A 21,197-nucleotide genomic window follows, 5' to 3' on the forward strand; every position below is an offset into this window, starting at 1 on the left:
GAAGGAGCGCTTGATGACTTCAATCCATGGACAAGCGTCCACCAGCCGCCGCACCAGACCGAAGTAACTCCTAGGCATGGCTTCTCTAGGCCATAGCCGAACTATGAGCCCCTTCATGGCCTATTCGGCCACCTTGTGGAGCTCGACCAGCTACTTCAGCTGGTCGCTCAGGGGCACCGGATGTTCGGCCTTAGCATATTGAGACCAGAACACCTTTTCCGTCGAGCTCCCCTCCTCGGCTCGGTAGAATGCGGCAGCATCAGACACACTACGGGGCAGATCGGCGAACGCTCCTGGAGAGCTCCGGATTCGGGTAAGTAACAGATAATTCACTTTTATATGCTTGCTTTGCATAAAGAATGCCTTACCAGCCGCTATTTTCTTTATCGCCTCGATCTCCTAGAGGGCCTTTTGGGCTTCGGCCTTAGCGGTTTTGGCACTCTCAAGAGCCAAGGCGAGCTCAGACTCTCGAGTCTTCGAGTCACGCTCCAAGCTCTCACTACTAGGGAAAAGCCTAGCAGCAGCGCGGGTTTTGGGCCTATTAGCAGCACGGGGGCCAGCGCTACTAATAAGGCGCTACAGCTAACTTATAGCAGTAGCGCGGGTGCCACCCGCGCTACTACTACGTCCTTTAGTAGTAGCGTGGGTAAAAACCCGCGCTACTACTACCAGCGCGGTTTTTTTTGAATTTTTTCGAAAAAATATTTCGATTTTTTCCCTATTTTTCAAATTTCTGAAATATTTTAACCTCAAATCTCTAATCACCCATCATCGCTGCTCAATTTAATCTCTAATCACCCCTCATCATTCCAAATCATCTAACTTCCCGGACGGTCACCCATCCTCTCACTACTCCAGCCTGAGCACGCTTAACTTCCGAGTTCTATTCTCCCTCGTTTCCAAGTCTGCACTTGTTGTTTTCCTGACAATAGTAAGATGTCAATCCTATTAACCTCAGGACTTTAGCTTGAGCATGAAGTCACACATTTCACTATTTGAGTTTGAAACTATTGTTCTAAAAAATTAGTAACACTAATATTTCTTGAATAATTAGTTTGACCACAGTTTGGCCATAGTTTGACCAGATTTGACCAAAATTCAAAAAACTAAAATAATTATTTAGTAACACTAATATTCTAGAATAATTAGTTTGACCATTGTTTGACCACAGTTTGACCATACAGTTTGAAATTTTTCGATTTTTTCCATTCTAGATCTTAAAAGCCCCGTAACTTTTTTTCTGTTAGGTTTTTGAGGATTTTGAGTAGATGATTTTTCATATAAAAAACTTTTTCATCCGAGTTAATATGCAAAAGTTATGCCCATTTTTACAAATTCTCGAGAGATTTTGCAAATAAAGTCAAAATTCATATTTGCAAATTTTCCCAACAACTAGACCACATATCACATGGGAAACTTATTTTCTTTTATTTTTTTGACATTTTCATCATTTTCTTTTATTTTTTTTAACTGAAAAGGCGATCCACGGGGGGGGTAGAGTTTGAAAATGGGACCTTTAGTAGCAGCGCGGTTTTTTATCCCCACGCTACTACTATGGCACCACTTAGTAGTAGCGAGGGCTAAAAACCAACGCTACTGCTATCAAACTTAGTAGTAGCGAGGTTTTAAAAACCCGCGCTACTACTATGGCATGTCCCGGGGGGCACGGTAGAGACCGCTTAGTAGTAGCGAGGGTTAAAAACCCGCGCTGCTGCTATCAACTTAGTAGTAGCGAGGTTTAAAAACCTGCGCTACTGGTAAGTAGTAGTAGTGAGGGTTTTTAACCCTCGCTACTAGTAACTTTTTGTGTATAGGCTTTTCCCTAGTAGTGTCTCGTGTTTTTCCACGAGAGCCAGGAGCTCTTGCCGCACCTCCGCCACCCGCGCCTCCTGCTTCTCTCGCTCAGTGCGCTCCAAGGCCGCACTGTTTTCGACCTTGGACACCGCTTCCTTCAGGGTCGCCACCTCGGCCATGGCCCCTGCAACATTTACGTTGGTCATGTCATTATTTGCAACCAAGTATTTCTATATACATTTACATGCGGTATTACATACCCTCCTTGTCCTCGAGCTACTTCTTGGCACGGCCGAGCTCGTTCTCAGACCGCTCGAGGCTCTCCTTGAATGCATTGACCTCCGCAGTCAGTGCGGCAGAGGTCAGCAGCGTAGCCTGCATTCCCATATTGACATATTTATGTTAGACTCCTGCGTATATCTTTTTAGATCCTCAGCTCGGCTTTTCTTTCCGAACACCAAACTGAGCATCAGGGGCTACTGTCTATGCGGTAACATTTTTATATGTTTTGAATACATACCTCAAAGCCTGTTAACAGACTTGTACAGGCTTCCGTCAGCCCGCTCTTGGCGGACTGAACCTTCTGAATCACCGCACTCATAACAGTGCAGTGTTCCTCGTTGATGGAGGCGCCGTTAAGCACCTCCAGCAAATTGTCCGGCGCCTCCGGGTGGACGGAGGTCGCCGGCGTCGTAGGCCTTCCCTTCTTACGAAGGCGCCGCCTGTCAGACTCTGGAACCGTTGATGGTTCCAAAGCTGTGTCCGGCCCAGGGCCGGACTTAGACTCCTCTGGGGCTTTACCCCCTTTGGGCCTGGAGTCCGGGAGGTCGCCTTGCGGCGCCTCCAGGACTACCTCCTCCTGGTTTAGTCCCTTTTGGGACTCCACCTCGACGTCGTCCGCAGGGAGCGGGGAGGAAGCCGTCGGAAGTGAAGCACTATTCACATCCAACAAACCCAGGGAGCCGCTCGTCGAATCGCCGAGCTGAGCCTAGGGCGGACTGCATGATTGAATTCGGTGTCAGAAGATACCGAATAATAGAGGAGCGCCATAAGTTATTCGGGTATCTGGACACTTACGATTTTGCCAGGGGCTTGACCCTGGATGGCCATTCCTCCCCCCCCCCCCGTCTTCGGCATCGGAGGCGTAGTCTGGCAGAAGGGTTTTCCCCTTCTTGGACCCTCCGGCCTCCCTAGTTGGGGCGGCCTTCCTTTTCTTTCCTCCCCCCGTTGGAGGGGGAGAGGCTTCTTCTTCTTCCTCCTCCTCGTCTTCGGAGGCGGAGGGTGCTTCGGGGTTGTCGGGTGATGAATCCGACACCACCAGGCGCCGGGAGCTCTTTCGAGTCCCCGTGGTCTTCTTCTTGGCCTTCTTCTCCGGCACCATGTGAGGTGCCGGAACCAGCAGCCCCGTCAATCGGGCGTCCGCTGGGTCTTCTGGTAAGGGAGCCGGACAGTTAACCTGCCCGGACTTCTTCAGCCAGTCCTGTCAAAGGTAAGGGAGTTTAGATCCCGCATAGAGTCAGACTATGAAAGACAAGAGTCCCATAAAGGGTAGAATAGCTTACCTCGTTGGCCTGATGACGCGAGCTGAATCTGCGATCTTCGGTAGCGGATGCGGGGGCCTCGGCGCCCTTAAACAACACCTTCCAGGCATCTTCGTACGTGGTGTCGAAGAGCCCGCTCAAGGTTTGGTGTTGTGCCGGATCAAACTCCCACAATTTGAAGGCCCGTTGTTGGCATGGGAGGATCCGGCGGATAAGCATGACCTGGACTATGTTGACGAGCTTGAGATTCTTGTTCACCAGCTTTTGGACGCAGGTTTGAAGTCCGGTCAGCTCTTCCGAATCTCCCCACATTAGGCCCGTCTTTTTCCAGGAAGTGAGCTGTGTGGGAAAGCCAGATCGGAATTCGGGGGCCGCCGCCCACTTGTGGTTGCGCGGCTCGGTGATGTAGAACCACCCCGATTGCCACCCTTTTATTGTCTTCACAAAGGAGCCCTCGAGCCATAAAATGTTGGCCATCCGGCCCACCATGGCACCTCCGCACTCCACTTGGCGGCCGCCCACTACCTTCGGCTTGACATTAAAAGTCTTCAGCCATAAGCCGAAGTGGGGCTAAATGCAGAGGAAGGCCTCGCACACGACGATAAATGCCGAGATGTTGAGGATGAAGTTCGGGGCCAGATCGTGGAATCCAGGCCATAGTAAAACATGAGCCCCGGACGAACGGGTGAAGAGGAAAGCCCAGTCCGCAGAGGAAATGGGGGAGAAATACAACCCTCTCATGGGGCCTAGGGGTGGGGATGAGTTGCCCCTCATCTAGAAGCCGGTGCGCGATGTCGTCAGACAAGTATCCGGCCTTCCTCAACTTTTTGATTTGTCCCTCCGTGATGGAGGAGGCCATCCATCTACCTCCCGCTCCGGACATGATTGGAGAAGGTTGAGGTGGGAAGTGCGGACTTGGGCGCTGGAGCTCGAGTGCGCAGGGATGAATAAGCAAAGGAGGAACAAGGCGTAAATGGAAAGGGTAGATTCTTATCCCCTTATATGGGCGGCCGAAACTACGAGCCCCCACCGGCCTAATAAAACTCGCTTATCTGCCAAGCGTCGCGGTTAATGGCGCGGTTGGGTTACCCACGCCCGTATTGATGAGAATCCCGAAATAAGGGGACACGGTCTCTGCTTTGATAGACGTGCCAAGGAAACCGCCTCGCTAAATGCACTGAGGTGGAACAGTAAAATTATTCGAATAAAGGCTTGGCCGCGGTGTGATGTCACGCTGCGGAATACGTCTGCAGATTAGATTTGTGCGGATATTATTCTCTCTACGGTGGTATGTGGAACTTATTTTGTAGAGCCGGACACTATCCTTGTGTTCAACATCTTCTTTGAAGTATTCGGAGGAGGAACCCGCCTTGCAATGCCGAAGACAATTTGCATGCTGGACTCATCGTCATTGAAGCCTGGTTCAGGGGCTACTGAGGGAGTCTTGGATTAGGGGGTGTCCAGATGGCCGGACTATGACCTTTGGCCGGACTCCCGGATTATGAAGATACAAGATTGAAGACTTCGTCCCGTGTCCGGATGGGACTTTCCTTAGCATGGAAGGCAAGCTTGGCGATACGATATGAAGATCTCCTCCCATTGTAACTGACTCTGTGTAACCCTAGCCCTCTCCGGTGTCTATATAAACCGGAGAGTTTTAGTCCGTAGGACGAGCAACAACCATACCATAGGCTAGCTTCTAGGGTTTAGCCTCTCTGATCTCGTGGTAGATCAACTCTTGTACTACCCATATCATCAATATTAATCAAGCGGGAGTAGGGTTTTACCTCCATCAAGAGGGCCCGAACCTGGGTAAAAACATCGTGTCCCTTGTCTCATGTTACCATCCGCCTAGACGCACAGTTCGGGACCCCTTACCCGAGATCTGCCGGTTTTGACACCGACAGGAGCTTTCCCGTGTAAATAGTTTTAGTTCTTTTCTTTTCTTTGGGGGTCGAGAGGAGAAGACCACGATGAAAATGTTGAGTGGCTCTCATATGCGTTATTGTTGATCTAACCAAGAGCCCATATTACCTTGTCTTCTCCTTTGTATTAAATGTTTGCAGATTCCAGCTTAGTCCAATGCACGTGCACTATTATTATTATCCACACCGTTCGGTCATGCAAGTGAAAGGCAATAATGACGATATATGATGGATTGATTGAGATGAGAGAAGCTAGTATGAACTCGACCTATCTTGTTTTTGTAAATATGATTAGATCATCGTTCCTGATTCAGCCTATTATGAATGAAACATGTTTGCAATGACAATTAGGGATTATAGTTGCTCATGCCATGCTTAATTAGCTAGGAGTTTATAATGGTTTACCTTGCGTGCCAACATGTTATTAAAATGGTTGTGATGTGGTATGATAGGGTGGTATCCTCCTTTGAATGATTCGAGTGGCTTGACTTGGCACATGTTCATGCATGTAGTTGAAATAAAATCAACATAGCCTCCACAATATTTATGTTCATGGTGATTTATATCCTATTCATGCTTGCACTCATTGTTGGTTAATCTTAATGCATGTTCATGACTGTTGTCGCTCTCTAGTTGGTCGCTTCCCAGTATCTTTCTAGCCTTCATTTGTATTAAGCGGGAATACTGCTTGTGCATCCACTTCCATAAACCCCAAAGTTATTCCATATGAGTCCACCATACCTTCCTATATGCGGTATTTACCTGCCGTTCCAAGTAAATTTGTATGTGCCAAACTCTAAACCTTCAAATGAAATTTTGTTTTGTATGCTCGAATAGCTCATGTATCAACTAGGATTGTCTATATCTTCCATGCTAGGTTGGTTATTCTCATGATGAGTGGACTCCACTCATCATTCACGAGAAAATGGCCGGTAACCGGGATGCCTAGTCCCATGCTTAAATCAAATGAAAATAATTGAAAAAAACTCCCCCAGGATTGTTGTTAGTTGGATGGTACCCGTTGTTTCAGGCCAGCCATGGATTGATGCTCGTTGGTGGTGGGGGAGTATAGACTTTACCATTCTGTATGGGAACCGCCTATAATGTATGTAGCATGGAAGATATCGAGATCTCTTGGTTGATTATGTTGACAATGAAAGTATACCACTCAAAATATTATTTATCTCTGTTTCAAAACTCGAGCTCTGGCACCTCTGCAAATCCCTGCTTCCCTTTGCGAAGGGCCTATTGAAAGGATCGAGAAGAGGTGTCTAGAGGGGGGGTCATTAGACACTAAGTGAGAAAAGTTGCAGTTTTTAATTTCTTTAAGTTTAAGTGGAGTTTTGGCATAAGTTTAACATTCACAATACATAACAAGCAAGCATGCAAAGAGTATATGAGCAGCGGAAAGTAAAGCATGCAACTTGCAAGAATGTAAAGTGTTGGGATTGGAGTGTGCAAACGCAATTTGGAGACACGGAGATTTTTGAGACGTGGTTCCGATAGGTGGTGCTATCGTACATCCACGTTGATGGAGACTTCAACCCACGAAGGGTAACGGTTGCGCGAGTCCGCGGAGGGCTCCACCCACGAAGGGTCCACGAAGAAGCAACCTTGTCTATCCCACCATGGTCGTCGCCCATGAAGGACTTGCCTCACTAGGGTAGATCTTCATGAAGTAGGCGATCTCCTTGCCCTTACAAACTCCTTGGTTCAACTCCACAATCTTGTCGGAGGCTCCCAAGTGACACCTAGCCAATCTAGGAGACACCACTCTCCAAGAAGTAACAAATGGTGTGTTGATGATGAACTCCTTGCTCTTGTGCTTCAAATGATAGTCTGCCCAAGACTCAACTCTCTCACACAGGATTTGGATTTGGTGGAAAGAAGATTTGAGTGGAAAGCAACTTGGGGAAGGCTAGAGATCAAGTGTAGGTGGTTCTCTCTCAGAAAATATATGTTGGAAGTGTAGGCATGTTCTGATGGCTCTCTCCACGAATGAAGAGTGGGTGGAGGGGTATATATAGCCTCCACACAAAATCTAACCGTTGCACACAACTTACCAATCTCGGTGGGACCGAATCGTGAAACTCGTCAGACCGATTTAGCAAATAATGTGACCATTAGGATTTTCGGTGGGACCGACTTGTCAATTCGGTAGGACCGATATGGTTAGGGTTAGGGCATAACTTAATCTCGGTGGGACCGATTACGCAAACTCGATGGGACCGATTTGGTAATAAGCTAACCAGAGAGTTGGTCAGGCAAACTCGGTGGGACCGATTCGCTCATCTCGGTTGGACCGAAATGTTACGAAGAGGAACAGAGAGTTTGCATTTTAATCTCGGTAGGACCGATTACACAAACTCGATGGGACCGATTTTGGTAATAGATACATACAGAGAGATTATAATCCCATCTCTGTGAGACCGAGATCCCTATCGGTGAGACTGAAAAGACTAGGGTTTTTGACAGTGGCTATGTCAACCAAACTCGGTGGCGCCAGATAGAAAGATTTGGTAGGGCCGAGTTTGACTTTTGGTTTGGGACATATGTGGATGTGAGAAAGTGGTTGAGGGCTTTGGAGCATATCACTAAGCACTTTGAGCAAGCAAGCCATTAAGCAACACCTCATCCCCTCTTGATAGTATTGGCTTTTCCTATAGACTCAATGTGATCTTGGATCACTAAAATAGAAAATGTAGAGTCTTGTACTTTGAGCTTGAGCCAATCCTTTGTCCTTAGTGTCTTGAAGGGGTTCCATATCCTCTAGTCCATGCCACTCCATTAGTCCAACAAGAGATATGTTGACATAAATTACCAAAATCACTCAGGGAGCACTTGTGCTTTCACCTATCTATTTACTTTTATGTCAAGTCATCATCCTCTTATTAAAAAGCACCAGTTGGAGAGCACCGCTGTCATTTGCATGCATTGCTATTAATTCACATTGAGTATGATTGTGACTGGATCTTTTTTGCCATGAATTACAATGTCTAGCCAGCCCTTGATCTTCAGGGGTGCTCTGCATTTATGTTTTGCGGTCTCAGAAAGGGCTAGCAAGATACCATCTTGTTATATCATGTTATGATTGTTTTGAGAAAGTGTTGTCATCCAAGATTTATTATTATTGATCGCTAGTTGATTATGCCATTGATATGAGTAAACATAAGACCTAAATGTTATTGTGAATACGGTTAGTTCATAATTTTTGATGAAAACTTGAATGTTGGCTTTACATATTTGCAACAACAAGATCAAACAGAGTTTGTAAAAGTTTTTCTTTATCACTTTCAGTTTGTCAACTGAATTGCTTGAGGACAAGCAAAGGTTTAAGCTTGGGGGAGTTGATACGTCTCCAACGTATCTACTTTTCCAAACACTTTTGCCCTTGTTTTGGACTCTAACTTGCATGATTTCAATGGAACTAATCCGGACTGACGCTATTTTCAGCAGAATTGCCATGGTGTTATTTTTGTGCAGAAATAGAAGTTCTCGGAATGGCCTGAAAATCCACGGAGACACATTTTGGAATTAATAAGAAATATTGGCCAAAGAATCAGCGTAAGGGGGCCCACACCCTATCCACGAGGGTGCAGGGTGCGCCCCCTTCCTCGTGGGCCCCCTGGACCTCCATCGACCTCAACTCCAACTCCATATATTCATGTTCGGGGAGAAAAAAATCAGAGACAAGGATTCATTGCGTTTTATGATAAGGAGCCGCCGCCAAGCCCTAATCTTCCTCGGGAGGGCTGATCTGGAGTCCGTTTGGGGCTCTGGAGAGGGGAATTCGTCGCCATCGTCATCATCAACCATCCTCCATCACCAATTTCATGATGCTCACCACCATGCGTGAGTAATTCCATCGTAGGCTTGCTGGACGGTGATGGGTTGGATGATATTTACCATGTAATCGAGTTAGTTTTGTTAGGGTTTGATCCCTAGTATCCATTATGTTCTAAGATTGATGTTGATATGACTTTGCCATGCTTAATGCTTGTCACTAGGGCCCGAGTGCCATGATTTCAGATCTGAACCTATTATGTTTTCATGAATATATGTGAGTTCTTGATCCTATCTTGCAAGACAATAGTCACCTACTATGTGTTATGATCCGGCAACCCCAAAGTGACAATAATCGGGACCACTTCCTGTGATGACCGTAGTTTGAGGAATTCATGTATTCACTAAGTGCTAATGCTTTGGTCCGGTAGTCTATTAAAAGGAGGCCTTAATATCCCTTAGTTTCCAATAGGACCCCGCTGCCACGGGAGGGTAGGACAAAAGATGGCATGCAAGATCTTCTCCATAAGCACGTATGACTATATTCGGAATACATGCCTACATTACATTGATGAACTAGAGCTAGTTCTGTGTCACCCTATGTTATAACTGTTGCATGATGAATTGCATCTGACATAATGATCCATCATTGATCCATTGCCTACGAGCTTTTCACATATTGATCTTTGCTTAGTTACTTCTCTGTTGCCACTGTTACGATTGCTACAAAACTGCTACTGTTACTTTTTCCACCGTTGTCGTTACTTCCATACTACTTTGCTACTAAACGCTTTGTTGCAGATATTAAGTCTTTCAGGTGTGGTTGAATTGACAACTCAGCTGCTAATACTTGAGAATATTCTTTGGCTCCCCTTGTGTCAAATCAATAAATTTGGGTTGAATACTCCACCCTCGAAAACTGTTGCGATCCCTATACTTGTGGGTTATCATTATGTTGTGACGTTTGATACACAGAAGGTACTCCTACGGTGTCAGTGAGTTGCGTGATCTCATGGTCATAGGAACCGATACTTGACATGCAGAAAATGATAGCAATAAACTTGATATGATCATATGCTGCGCTTATAGTTTGGGTCTTGTCCATCACATCATTCTCCTAATGATGTGATCCCTCTATCAAATGACAACTCATGTTTATGACTAGGAAACCATAGCCATCTTTGATCAACGAGCTAGTCAGGTAGAGGTTCACTAGGGACATGTTGTTGGCTATGTATCCACACATGTATTTGAGTTTCCAGTAATACAATTATAGCATGGATAATAAACGATTATCATGAACAAGGAAATATAATAATAACCACTTTATTATTGCCTCTAGTGCATATTTCCAACAGAAAGCACCGTGAGACATTCGGGCTGCGGCTGCCCCCGACCTGCATCAAGCGCCAACTTGAGTTCGGCAATTTCATGCCGGAACTTCCCGCACTCCACTTCGAAGGCGTCCTCCCGCCGCTTCTGCTCTTTTGCATGCTCACTAACGAGCTTTGAGCAGTCTGCCTCCGCCTTCGTGTTGGCGTATGCCTGGATCTTCTTCTCATTAGCCTTCCATTGGGCATTGGACTCACAGATGTGCTTTGCATGGGCCTCTTGAGCATCAGCCAGCTGGCGCCCTAATGCCTCCAAGCGCTCGCGCTCTGCGGCCTGCTCGGTTGATATCTTCGCAAGGTCCGCCTCACGGGCCCCAAGCTGGTCCTCCTGCAATTGGAGCATCTATGACTGCCCGACCTGCTGGTCCTGGAGCTCCTTCATGCGGGCCTCCGCCTCTCCGTGGCGCTTGGTAGCCTCCTCGACCTCAGCCAGCGCTTTTGCGCAAGTCACCCTTGCTTCGGTGGCATCCTTCTCGCTCTCCGTGCGGATGGCCTTGTTCTGGCGTTGGCTTGTCTTCACGGTGATGTCATGGAAGTGGACACTTATCATTTAAGTATTGTCATGGAACACTTCTACGACAACACATGTATGACTATCTTGATTCTATCATAAAATTATCACGAATGTACATGCATGGCAGAAAACTTGGCATACTATTGCAAACATGTATCATCACGAAAGTGTTTTTTTATTCACTACTTTGCCCCCGATGCGCTATTCAAGCCCTATTTGCACAATCAATTTTGGATGAGATGACATGTTCGATCGCATCTACCTTAGTGTCCAGATCTATGATGATTACTTCATCTTAAAGAAGGATATGTTCGAACCATTGGGTTCTTTGGTTACCAGAAATGCATGGTTGCAATGGGGATGCTTGCATATGGCACAGTCGCAAATTCATGGGACGAGTACCTCCGGATGTCTGAAAGCACATGCCTCGAATCGGTGGTCAAATTTGCTGGTGCAAATGGTGAAGGTTTTTGGACTAAAGTGCTTGAAAGAACCAACTCCCACAAACACAACAAGGCTCATGGCAATTGGAGAAGCAAGAGGATTTCTATGTATGCTCGAATCCCTGGACTACTCATTGTAAATGAAAGAACTACCCATATGCTGAACAAGGGCAATACCAAGGAATTGAAAAAATCTTACCATCATTCTTGAAACAGTTACATCACATGACCTCTGGATTTGACAATCTTTATTTCGCATGCCTAGATCTCACAATGACATCAACGTGATGCAGCAGTCTCCATTGTTTGCAAGGTTGTGTAGGATCGAAGCTCATGAGTGCAACTATACCATCAATGGTCATGACTACAATATGGGGCGCTATGTTATAAATGGTATCTATCCTACGTGGGCGAATTTCGCCAAGACCATCTATGAACCAAGGGGTAACAAAAAATGTCACTTTGCCTACAGAGAAGAACCTACTAAAAAGTATGTTTAGAGGGCATTTAGAGTGCTCCGAGACTGTTTTGCAGTTGTTCGGGGACCTGCTAAACTTTGTGATCTAGAGACATTGTGGAAGACTGGAAGGTGATGATATCTTATGTGATGATGCACAATATGATTGTGGAGAGTGAGGGTCATGGAGTTTTCCATGGTCTGGATTTTCAAAACTTGGGTGATTCTATGCAGCTTCCAAAGCAGAATCCGACGACTTGAGGATTTTCTCCAAATGCATCATCTGATTTACAATCGAGGAATCATGAGCAACGTTAGAATGATTTGGTTGAGCATCTTCGGGCGTTTCATATGGACAATTGGAACATGTTCGACTAAGTTGAATTCAAAACTTGAACTAATTTATTTCAAAACTTTATGTTTGGATTTTAGTTTTTTATTTGAATTATTGTTGGAATATTTATCTTTCAACTGCATAAGAATACTGTTATTTATCGTTGAATATTTTGAGTACTTAGGGTATAGACAAAAATTGAGAGGGGAGACTTGGTGCTTGTGGTTGGATGCCTCCACCCCTGTCACTGCTTGTTTGGTGATCCGCGTTGGAGTTTCCCTAACATTTGATGAGGCCCGTTTTGGTGATTGGCGTTGGAGTTGCCTCAACATTTGATGAGGTTTGTTTTGGTGGTCCGCATTGGAGTTGCCCTAACAAATTATAGTTCTTTCCTATAGCGTCAAACATCTCATTACTATATATATATATATGCTCAGTTATTATTATTTTGACGCCAAAACAGCATGAGAGGCTCCTATTGTATATTTAATTAAATAAAAGAACGATCGCACATAATATACATACAAACTAGCCACTTTGGGCTAGGTCCAAGAAAGACAAGCAAGCAACGACAGGAAGCTAAGGTCTAAAACTTTCGTGAATTAGCTCAGAGTGTGCAAAAAAAAATAGACTCATGCCTTATTTGGTTGGTTATGCAGCACAAGCTAATGCATTCACAGTCGAGTCAACACCATGAACATACAAAACTAACATTGCAAATCTTATAATGTACTTTAACATTGGCCGAAGATCCATGAAACAAGTATGAACGCTTGCGAGAAACCGTATCTCCAATGCGGCTCCAAGCAGTATGCTCGTATACTTTTTAAATACCATGAATCAGATAATGCCTTTAACAAACACTTTGACAAATTAAGGGCAGCTTGTTTTGTGATGACTATGGCACTGCCTTAGGCCAAAAAATCGTATTTTTGGTAGGCCGCTACTTTTACATCGGTCAATTTGTTGCGAATCGTTGGATTAAAAACGAGGGGTCAGATTGTCCTCTTCTTCCTCCAACCGCCCCCTCCCCCTCAAACTGTTCATCTTCTTCTTCCTAACCAACAGAAATACGAGCCGCGATTTCTTCCTCTTCCCTCCCAACCCGTCTCCTACCTCGCCTCCAACAAGTTCCCGCCCGCTCCCTCACTGGGACGCAATGTCACTTCCGTCTCCAACTCGGGTTTCGTCCAATTTAAGCCATGGTCAGAGTTAAAAGCCCCCTCCCAACCACACAATCAAACCTCCGGCTTGCCTCCGCTTGCGACGCCGCGTCGTCGATGGCTCCGGCTCAGGTGTTGCTTCTCCTCTGCGAAATATCGACTGGCGTGAATGGGGTTTTCAAGCAATTGGATGATGGTGAATGGCAAAACCGAATAAGTTTTATTATAGATTATTGTGTTTTCAATCCTGCAGAGCATTCCAATTTTATTTTATGGTTCTTAGAACCGAAGCATTTGACAAAATGGAAACAAAAGTAGGCAAAACCTCACTAGAATATTTACCAACTTGGACTCGGGACTGACTGACCTCGCAACGACAGCCCACCCCACACGAGGGGAGTGAAGTCCAACACACGCGCACCAACCCTCCTCCTCCTCCTTTCCTTCTCCCCACCTCGCCTCCTCCCCAAACTCCGCAGATTCTCCTCGCCGCTCTCCAATCCGGCCGTCCCTGGACGGTCACCATCGCCGACCGCCCTCCCGACGAAGCATCGACCCCTTCCCGCCGCCGCCTGCCTCGTCGCCGGCGCATGAGAGGTGAGCTCCTCTCCGCATCCCGTCTCATCCCCCATCCCGTCCGTCGGTGCCTTCTTGCCGTCGCTGCCACGTCCTCGTACCAGGAGCGTCCCCGTGCCACCGTGTACCCACCTCGCTCCGTCTTCTCCTGCCGCGGAATGCGATCCGGGTAACCAACGGGTGCCGGTGCGGATTCGGTCGCCTGCCGGCCGGCCGGCCGGCCGAGATGTGGATCAGCTCATCCTCCGACGGGCCGCGAGTTCGCGAGGAGGATGGCGTCGATGCGTCGCGCTACGCGCGCTCCTCCTTATCCGCAGCTCCCTTGCTAGTAGCCGCTAGGTTCGATTTGTCTGACGCCGTAGTTCCACTGCAGGCGACGAACGTCCTAGGTGACAGTATTTCCATGGAATCAAAATGATGAAACTGGCACTGAGACATAGCGGGTCCCTCGATGCAGACCGGGTTTATAGAGGAGCACATTCCAATGTGGTATGCTGCTCACCACAATGTGGATGTGCATCTGAACAACATCAGAGGCTTGATCTGCGCTTACTACCCTGTAAATGAATGTGCAGACCAGTCACTTGGAACTAACAAGAGCACTCTTTGACCATTGCCCGTCTATTATTTTTACACCCTGTCCTGCCAATGATTTTGATTTTGGTTATTGGTGGCAAATCTTATCCCTTGGCTGGCATCTAGGACTCGTGCTTCAGTTTACGTTTATTGCGCTGATTCACTGATCTTTACGGGTGCTGGCATCTATGACCAACTGTTCTCTTCATTCCCTACTTTCCTCAACAATGCGCATTTATGTGCTGCATTACTCCGTCTAGCTTTGGGTTGAAATGGGAGCTCCAGCCTTCCAATCTTTTTTATTTTATTTAATGCACCAAACAGCTAATGGTTGTATTTCCTTGATGACACTTAAGTTTGTCTGCGTAGTCTACATTTCCATATTGAGTTAATACTTCTGATCTTTGCTATTTCCAGTGAATCATGGGAGGGTTTTGCTGCTGCCTTTCCACAGATGATTTTGAGGAATATGTTCATCCAAATAATCCTGTCTATAGGCAATGCATATCCCTAAGGCATTTGTTCCAGAACATGTTTGGAGGGGTAATGTTACCTCTTACTCCATGAATTTTCCAGTATGCAAGATGCAACCACTTATATGGGTATTCATGTACATTTAATCTTTGGTTTCCAATTTATCATACATCTTATAGTAGTATGTTGATCTATACCACCAAAAAAAATGTTGATCTAAAAGGACAGACACAGTGCATAGAAGCTCCCACACAAGGTGGGGTCTGGGGAGGGATTATAGTAGCATGTTGACCTAATTATCCAAATTGCCACTGCTATGTTGATTACATGCTATTTTTATGGCAAATGGCAAATAGCACAATATGCTATCTTATATAGAGGAGTATTTTAAATGGCACATTGGTGCCACTGATGTTTGTTGGACAAAAATATAACACCAATTGCGAACTGTACAATGATCGGTACACAACATTTATGGAAGGCAAAAGATGGTCCAGAGTCCAGACTAGAGAGACAATTGACCTGTTCTTGATGTATAAGTATTGATCTTTTGATTGTGTTCAACCAAATTTATATGCTTTATGGTATATACACATTGTCTGGGCAGATTCATTGCAAAGAGAAATAGAGAAATCATAAACAAATATAGAGCATGTATGGCATATTTCATTTCAATGATTTTTCAGGATATAGTACATTTATTTTCATGCTGAATGTTTATTCTAACTCCAGTATTCCTCTTTGGTCCATGTAGTATACTGCAGCATTTCAGAGGCTCGACTCTAGGCCAAGCAACCCAGCTCAAGGAGCTGCGCCATTGGCATCCACTAATCCAAGTACTAATATAACTGAGAGTTCACTGTCTGAAACTTTTCACCTTGTTTCTAGACCACCCCCATATGACATTGACCCTAGATATGCCCGAGTTCAAAGAGAGGGACTGGTATCAAGGCGTGAAAAGTCTATAAACCTCACGCATGAAGAGTCCCCAGCTCTTAGACGAAATGGCAGCAGCTCTGGTGTTGAACATTTAGCTGCTCAAAAGAAAAGGAGCAGCACTGATCCTGAGGGTGAACATAAGGTGCGTCGTTCTGAGTCGACTAAGAGTCTTTCTGGAAGAGCATATAACAGCAGTTATGCCGTCATCACTTCAGACGACGAAGATGTCTGCCCTACTTGTCTGGAAGGTTTGTTTGCACGTGTTTTTATGTAAATACAGAAGCCATGTTATGGTGTGTGTGAACATTTTCTCACTGCTTGCTCATCGTGCAGAATACACCCCGGAGAATCCGCAGATCATAACTAAATGCTCCCACCATTTCCATCTAAGTTGTATTTATGAGTGGATGGAGAGAAGCGACACCTGCCCGATTTGTGGGAAGGTACGATATCTCGTGCTCCCGTCTTTATATTCCTAAGAAATGTATTATCTGCAAGCCTGACAACTCCGACAATCTGCTGGAATCGCAGGAAATGGAGTTCTGCGAGAGCCCCTGAGAGAAACTTCCATGCTGGTCGCATCAGGAAGAGCGGGAAAAGGTATCTGCAGCATGGGATGCTGAAGAGTCTGTAAAGGGAAGAAGTATCTACAGCATGGGATGCTGGAGCCTGTAAATAATACCGTAGTTCTTTGCTGTCTGAAACCTGTCTCGTTCTCGAGACCGACTTGTGTGTACTGAAATCAATCTACCAAAAAGTCTTACTGGATATTTCGTGTGTATATTGTTGAATGGCAGTTCAGCGATGGAGTTCGATAGTATTTCTCCCTGCGGATGGGAATATAAGTCGGGCGTGGGCCTTAGATTTTCGATTGGTTAGTGTGTGGCATATTACACATGTTTCGCTCGTTAAATGGACGACCTAAAATCAAGTACCTGACTTATATTCCTGTCTGGAGGGAATGCTTTAAAAGTTTTTGTTCATGAGTTAATGGGTCCTCAAATAGAGTACTAGGTTAGCTCATTATTGTTGCGACAATGACCTAGTTATTCACATTCACCACTGTCCAAATAAAGTGTGCCTAAGGTGTCATGTGTTTAAGAATATACATGTAATAGAAATACTTTCCCAAACTGCAGTTAGAGGACTTCGACAGACCAATGTTGATAGCATTAGTTGTGACCTAGTTATTCACATTCACCACTCCCGTCCTCGAAGTTATAAAATTTCACTCAAAATATATGATCTTTGCTGAAGTGAGCGGTATAAAAGGGCAATTTTCAGCATACATATATGGTTCCTACAAATGGCATAAAGATTACTTTGGCTTCTGTTAAACTGTTACTGTTTAGTTAGATCAAAGTGTCCGTCAATGAAAACAGAACATGGGTCTGATATATTCCAAAACATTACTGAGCTAAAGTTGCCAACATTCCTGTAATCTTGCGAACATACAGATAACAACAGTAAGGAGAAATGCATTTCCCAAAGATACACAAATATGGCTCACTTGCTCAAAAACAATTGATCAGAAAACGATAGCAGTTGCGAGCAACAAACCTCAGTTACACAATGACAGCCAGGCACGCCTAGAATACAAAGAAGCTCACCCAGATAACTGGGAGCATTTCATTTCCGAATGGAAGGGGAGAGCCAGCAAGCTGGCATTTTTATTGGGTAATCGTTTGATGGCCAGCGCCGGTACCAAACCATTCTATCCAACAATTTTAGCGCCTACAGGTTGGCGGCGGTCTTGAGGGCGTTGCCCTTCTCCTCCAAGCTCGTGAGCAGGCTGTCGAAGCTCCCCTTGAAGGAGCTCACGCCCTCGTGCTCCAGCTGCTTGCCAACCTCTTCCCAGTCGATGCCCAGCTTCTCCAGGGCACTGTATATGCCCTCGGCTTCTGATACGTTCGCGTCGATTGTCCTAGCAACTGTGCCGTGGTCGATGAACGCGTCCAGAGCTTGGTCGGGCATCGTAGAGACCTGAATGTGCAAAGGGTGGCAAGCAAGTTAGGATGCGCTTAAAAGTTCTGAATATGTAAAAAATGACAAGTCGGTGATTATGATCCTGACGAACAAGACGAAAAGAACTTGCTGTCGAAACTCACGGTGTCAGGTCCGATGAGAGGATCGACGTAAAGAGTGTCCAAGTAAGCCGGGTTCTTCACGCTGGTAGATGCCCACAACAACCTCTGCTTCTTGGCTCCCTTCTTCACCAAAGCCTCCCACCTCGGGCCAGAGAATTTCTTCAGGTAAAGCTGATTTGCTATCTTTGCTTGTGCTACGGCAGCCTGAGAGAACAGAGGGTGGTTGTTAGTCAAAACTTGAATATGATAATTTAGAAAGTTCTGCTACTAGGCGACAGGTAATTCCAAATTGTCTCTACCTTTCCCCTCGGGGCAAGAGCTTCCGGTGTTCCAATCTTCTCAAGCATTTTGTCGATCAGACTGTCAACTCGGCTGACAAAGAAGGATGCTACACTGGTTACTCGGGATAAGTCGCTCAAACCAGAAGCCTCAAGCCCGTCGAGGTAAGCATCAATCACAGCCTCGTATCTTGCAACAGAGAAGATAAGCTGCAGCGACATCAATAAACTTGTGATCAATAGGTTTGGCATCAAAGTATATAACAAGCACAGCAAAGTTTACACTAAACAATATCGTAAGCGATCCAGTGGGGAAAAAAGAACAGATGATACGTTGGCGACCAAGGAGATACAAGATAATGATGACAAAGCCAGAGCTCAGCACTTACAGTGACATTGACGCTGATGCCATTAGCAATGACTTCCTTGATAGAAGGAACACATTCTGCTGTAGCTGGGATCTTTATGTACACATTGGGGCGGTTGACCACTTTGTGTAACCACTTCGCAGCTTCGACGGTTCCTTGGGTGTCATTTGCCAGCCTAGGAGACACCTCCACTGAAACGTAACCATCAGCCCCATCAGTCTCGTCGTAGATGGGCTCAAACAGCTTGCACGCGTCTTGGATGTCCTTTATGACGAGTTCCCAGTAAGCGCTCTCCGCATCCTTCCCAGCTGATATAAGCTCCTTGAACTGACCGTCATAGGCGTTTGATGAAGAGATGGCTTTCTGGAAAATCTGCATATTGTTGGGGACACAGTCAGCAGGGAACATTGCAGACACATCACACATGAGCAAGCCATATAAAGCATATAAGAAAAATAAAACAGTAAAAGGGTGATTACCGTTGGGTTGCTGGTGACTCCACGGACACCGTTGGCGATGTAGGGCAGCAAATCGGTGACAGGCCGGCAAAGGTTGTCGTACCACGGGGACTGACCCTGTTGCTCATAGAGGTCATGGAGCGTGGTCCTCTTCGTCACCGCACCGTTCCCTTCCTTGGCGGAAGCCATCGCACTGAAAATCACATTCCATGGAGGACAAGAATCAACATCGCATCCAAATGGTTGTTGCATCACATACATACTCCCTCCGTTTTTATTTAGTTTGCATATTAGCTTTGGTCAAAGTCAAGCTTTACAAACTTTGACCAAGTTTATAAACAAAAATATTAAGATATACAATAACAAATCAACAACATTAGATTTATTATTAAATGTACTTTCACATAGTATAGATTTATTATGATAAATGTCTATATTGTTTTCTATAAACTTGGTCAAACTTTACAAAGTTTGACTTCAGTCAACTCTGATATGCAGAGTAAATAAAAACGGAGGGAGTACAATACAAACAGAAAGAACTTTCTGTTCTTTTTTCTTTGGCAAAAGGAACTTTCTATGCATGATCATGAGCACTGTAAAATGTTAGTGAACTTTCTTCTATACATGAACATGAGGTGGTGGCAACTTGGTGTACAATATTAGTGCACGCAGGATGCAAAGCCATACGAGATGGCCAGTAACAGATGGAAAAACAGGAGGCTATGCTTATCGCCATCAATCAAGCAGGAAGAATCCAGAAGCGAGGGCCTGCTGTGGCGTGTAGCCCAACCAACCCGGCGGCGCGCTTGCATAGGATACATCGCCCTCAACCACGTAGCGACGAATCCGCGCACGGCAACACGGGCCATCTCGGCCGAGTTGACCGAGACGGCTCGCGAAACCACCCGATCCCGGCTGTCCACCCCCCATCGGACGGCCGCCCAGGCCTCCCTGGAAGGACCTCGAGGCCACCGCGGATCCGAGCAAGGCGCCGGGCCGGGGCGGGGCCACGCGCGATCGATCTACGCGGCGGCGAAGCATCAGCGCCGCGATCCTACCCACCCACCCACCGCAATTCGAACTGTGAAAGCGTGAATTAAGACCAAAAAAAAACTCTTCCCGAATCACGGCCCGGCCGCTCTGATCTGACCGAACCTCGCCGGCGACGCAACCCCAGCCAGTCGCCTTCCCACGGCGCCGCCGCAGCAGCTCGCCCCAGCGAAATCACGAATCTAATCAACCGGCGACGCGAGGAGAAGAGGTTAGGAGGGGCGGAGAGGGGTGCGTGTGTTCTCACATGACGGGGCTCCTGGCGCGGCCGGCGAGGGAGACGCGGAAGCGTCGGGCGGAGGGGGCGAAGGCGAGCGCGGCGGCGCGGAGGGGCTGCGAGGGGAGCGGCCCCGCGGCCGCCGGCCTCGGGGCGGCGAGCTTGGGCACGGTGCCGGCCATCGCGGCTCTGCTTCCGGCTCGGGGGTTGGTGAGGAGAGGGGGGCGGCTGGGCTGGGTTGGTCGCCCACGGGGGTTGTTGCGAGGTTTAGCGGAGCGGGGCTGCCTCACACGCACCGATCTGTCTTTCCTTTCTTCCTGCCGTTGGTCCTTGTCATCGTCAATAAATAGATGCACCATTCTAACCCCGTTTTACGGTTAGGCCCTTGTGGTTTCTGGTATTTGTGGTGTGTTATGGGCTGGTGAAGGGGCGGAGCAGCCGTGCGCCGGTGGGGTGTGTACGCGGAGGCATGTGAACGTGCGATGATCCGGTCGTGGAGATGCCTTGCAGTGGCATATTGCCCTTTTGCCTCTCCTTGGTTTGAGCATTGAGGATTGAGTAATTGAACCACGACTTGTGAGGATTGAGGAGGCCAGAGGCCAAGCTAGTAAGCAACGTGTACTGGTTCAATCCAGTAGCAAAGAGCAGCAAGATCAAGTAGCCAATGCAAACAGTGCATTTTTTTTCATGAGACAGGGAATCGAATCGAATCGGCCACTTTTCTTGCGCCTTGGTTCTAGAAAATGGCGATACGCTGTAGTTGGAAGCAGGGGATCGAACTGGCCGCTTTTCTCCTTGAGAGTGAGAGTGACGATGGGTTGTGGTTGGC

The 21,197-nt window shown here is 46.6% G+C and overlaps 2 protein-coding genes across 2 annotated transcripts; one reads left to right on the plus strand and one right to left on the minus strand.

Annotated features, from left to right (window-relative positions):
- Nucleotides 1-13,723: 13,723 nt before the first annotated feature.
- Nucleotides 13,724-16,680, plus strand: LOC123072082 (E3 ubiquitin-protein ligase At3g02290). Its single transcript, XM_044495636.1, has 5 exons — nt 13,724-13,942; nt 14,915-15,040; nt 15,726-16,158; nt 16,244-16,353; nt 16,442-16,680. Exons 2-5 carry the CDS (start codon nt 14,921-14,923, stop codon nt 16,466-16,468), a joined length of 690 nt encoding a protein of 229 aa, XP_044351571.1. The 5' UTR covers nt 13,724-13,942; nt 14,915-14,920; the 3' UTR covers nt 16,469-16,680.
- A 603-nt stretch (nt 16,681-17,283) lies between these two features.
- LOC123072083 (transaldolase) lies at nt 17,284-20,682 on the minus strand. Its single transcript, XM_044495637.1, has 6 exons — nt 20,399-20,682; nt 19,123-19,294; nt 18,665-19,015; nt 18,297-18,485; nt 18,019-18,201; nt 17,284-17,893 (listed from the first exon to the last, which is right to left on the minus strand). Exons 1-6 carry the CDS (start codon nt 20,548-20,550, stop codon nt 17,645-17,647), a joined length of 1,296 nt encoding a protein of 431 aa, XP_044351572.1. The 5' UTR covers nt 20,551-20,682; the 3' UTR covers nt 17,284-17,644.
- Between the last annotated feature and the right edge of the window lie 515 nt (nt 20,683-21,197).

This window comes from Triticum aestivum, chromosome 3B (genome assembly GCF_018294505.1).
Source record: "Triticum aestivum cultivar Chinese Spring chromosome 3B, IWGSC CS RefSeq v2.1, whole genome shotgun sequence".
Lineage (NCBI taxonomy): Eukaryota > Viridiplantae > Streptophyta > Magnoliopsida > Poales > Poaceae > Triticum > Triticum aestivum.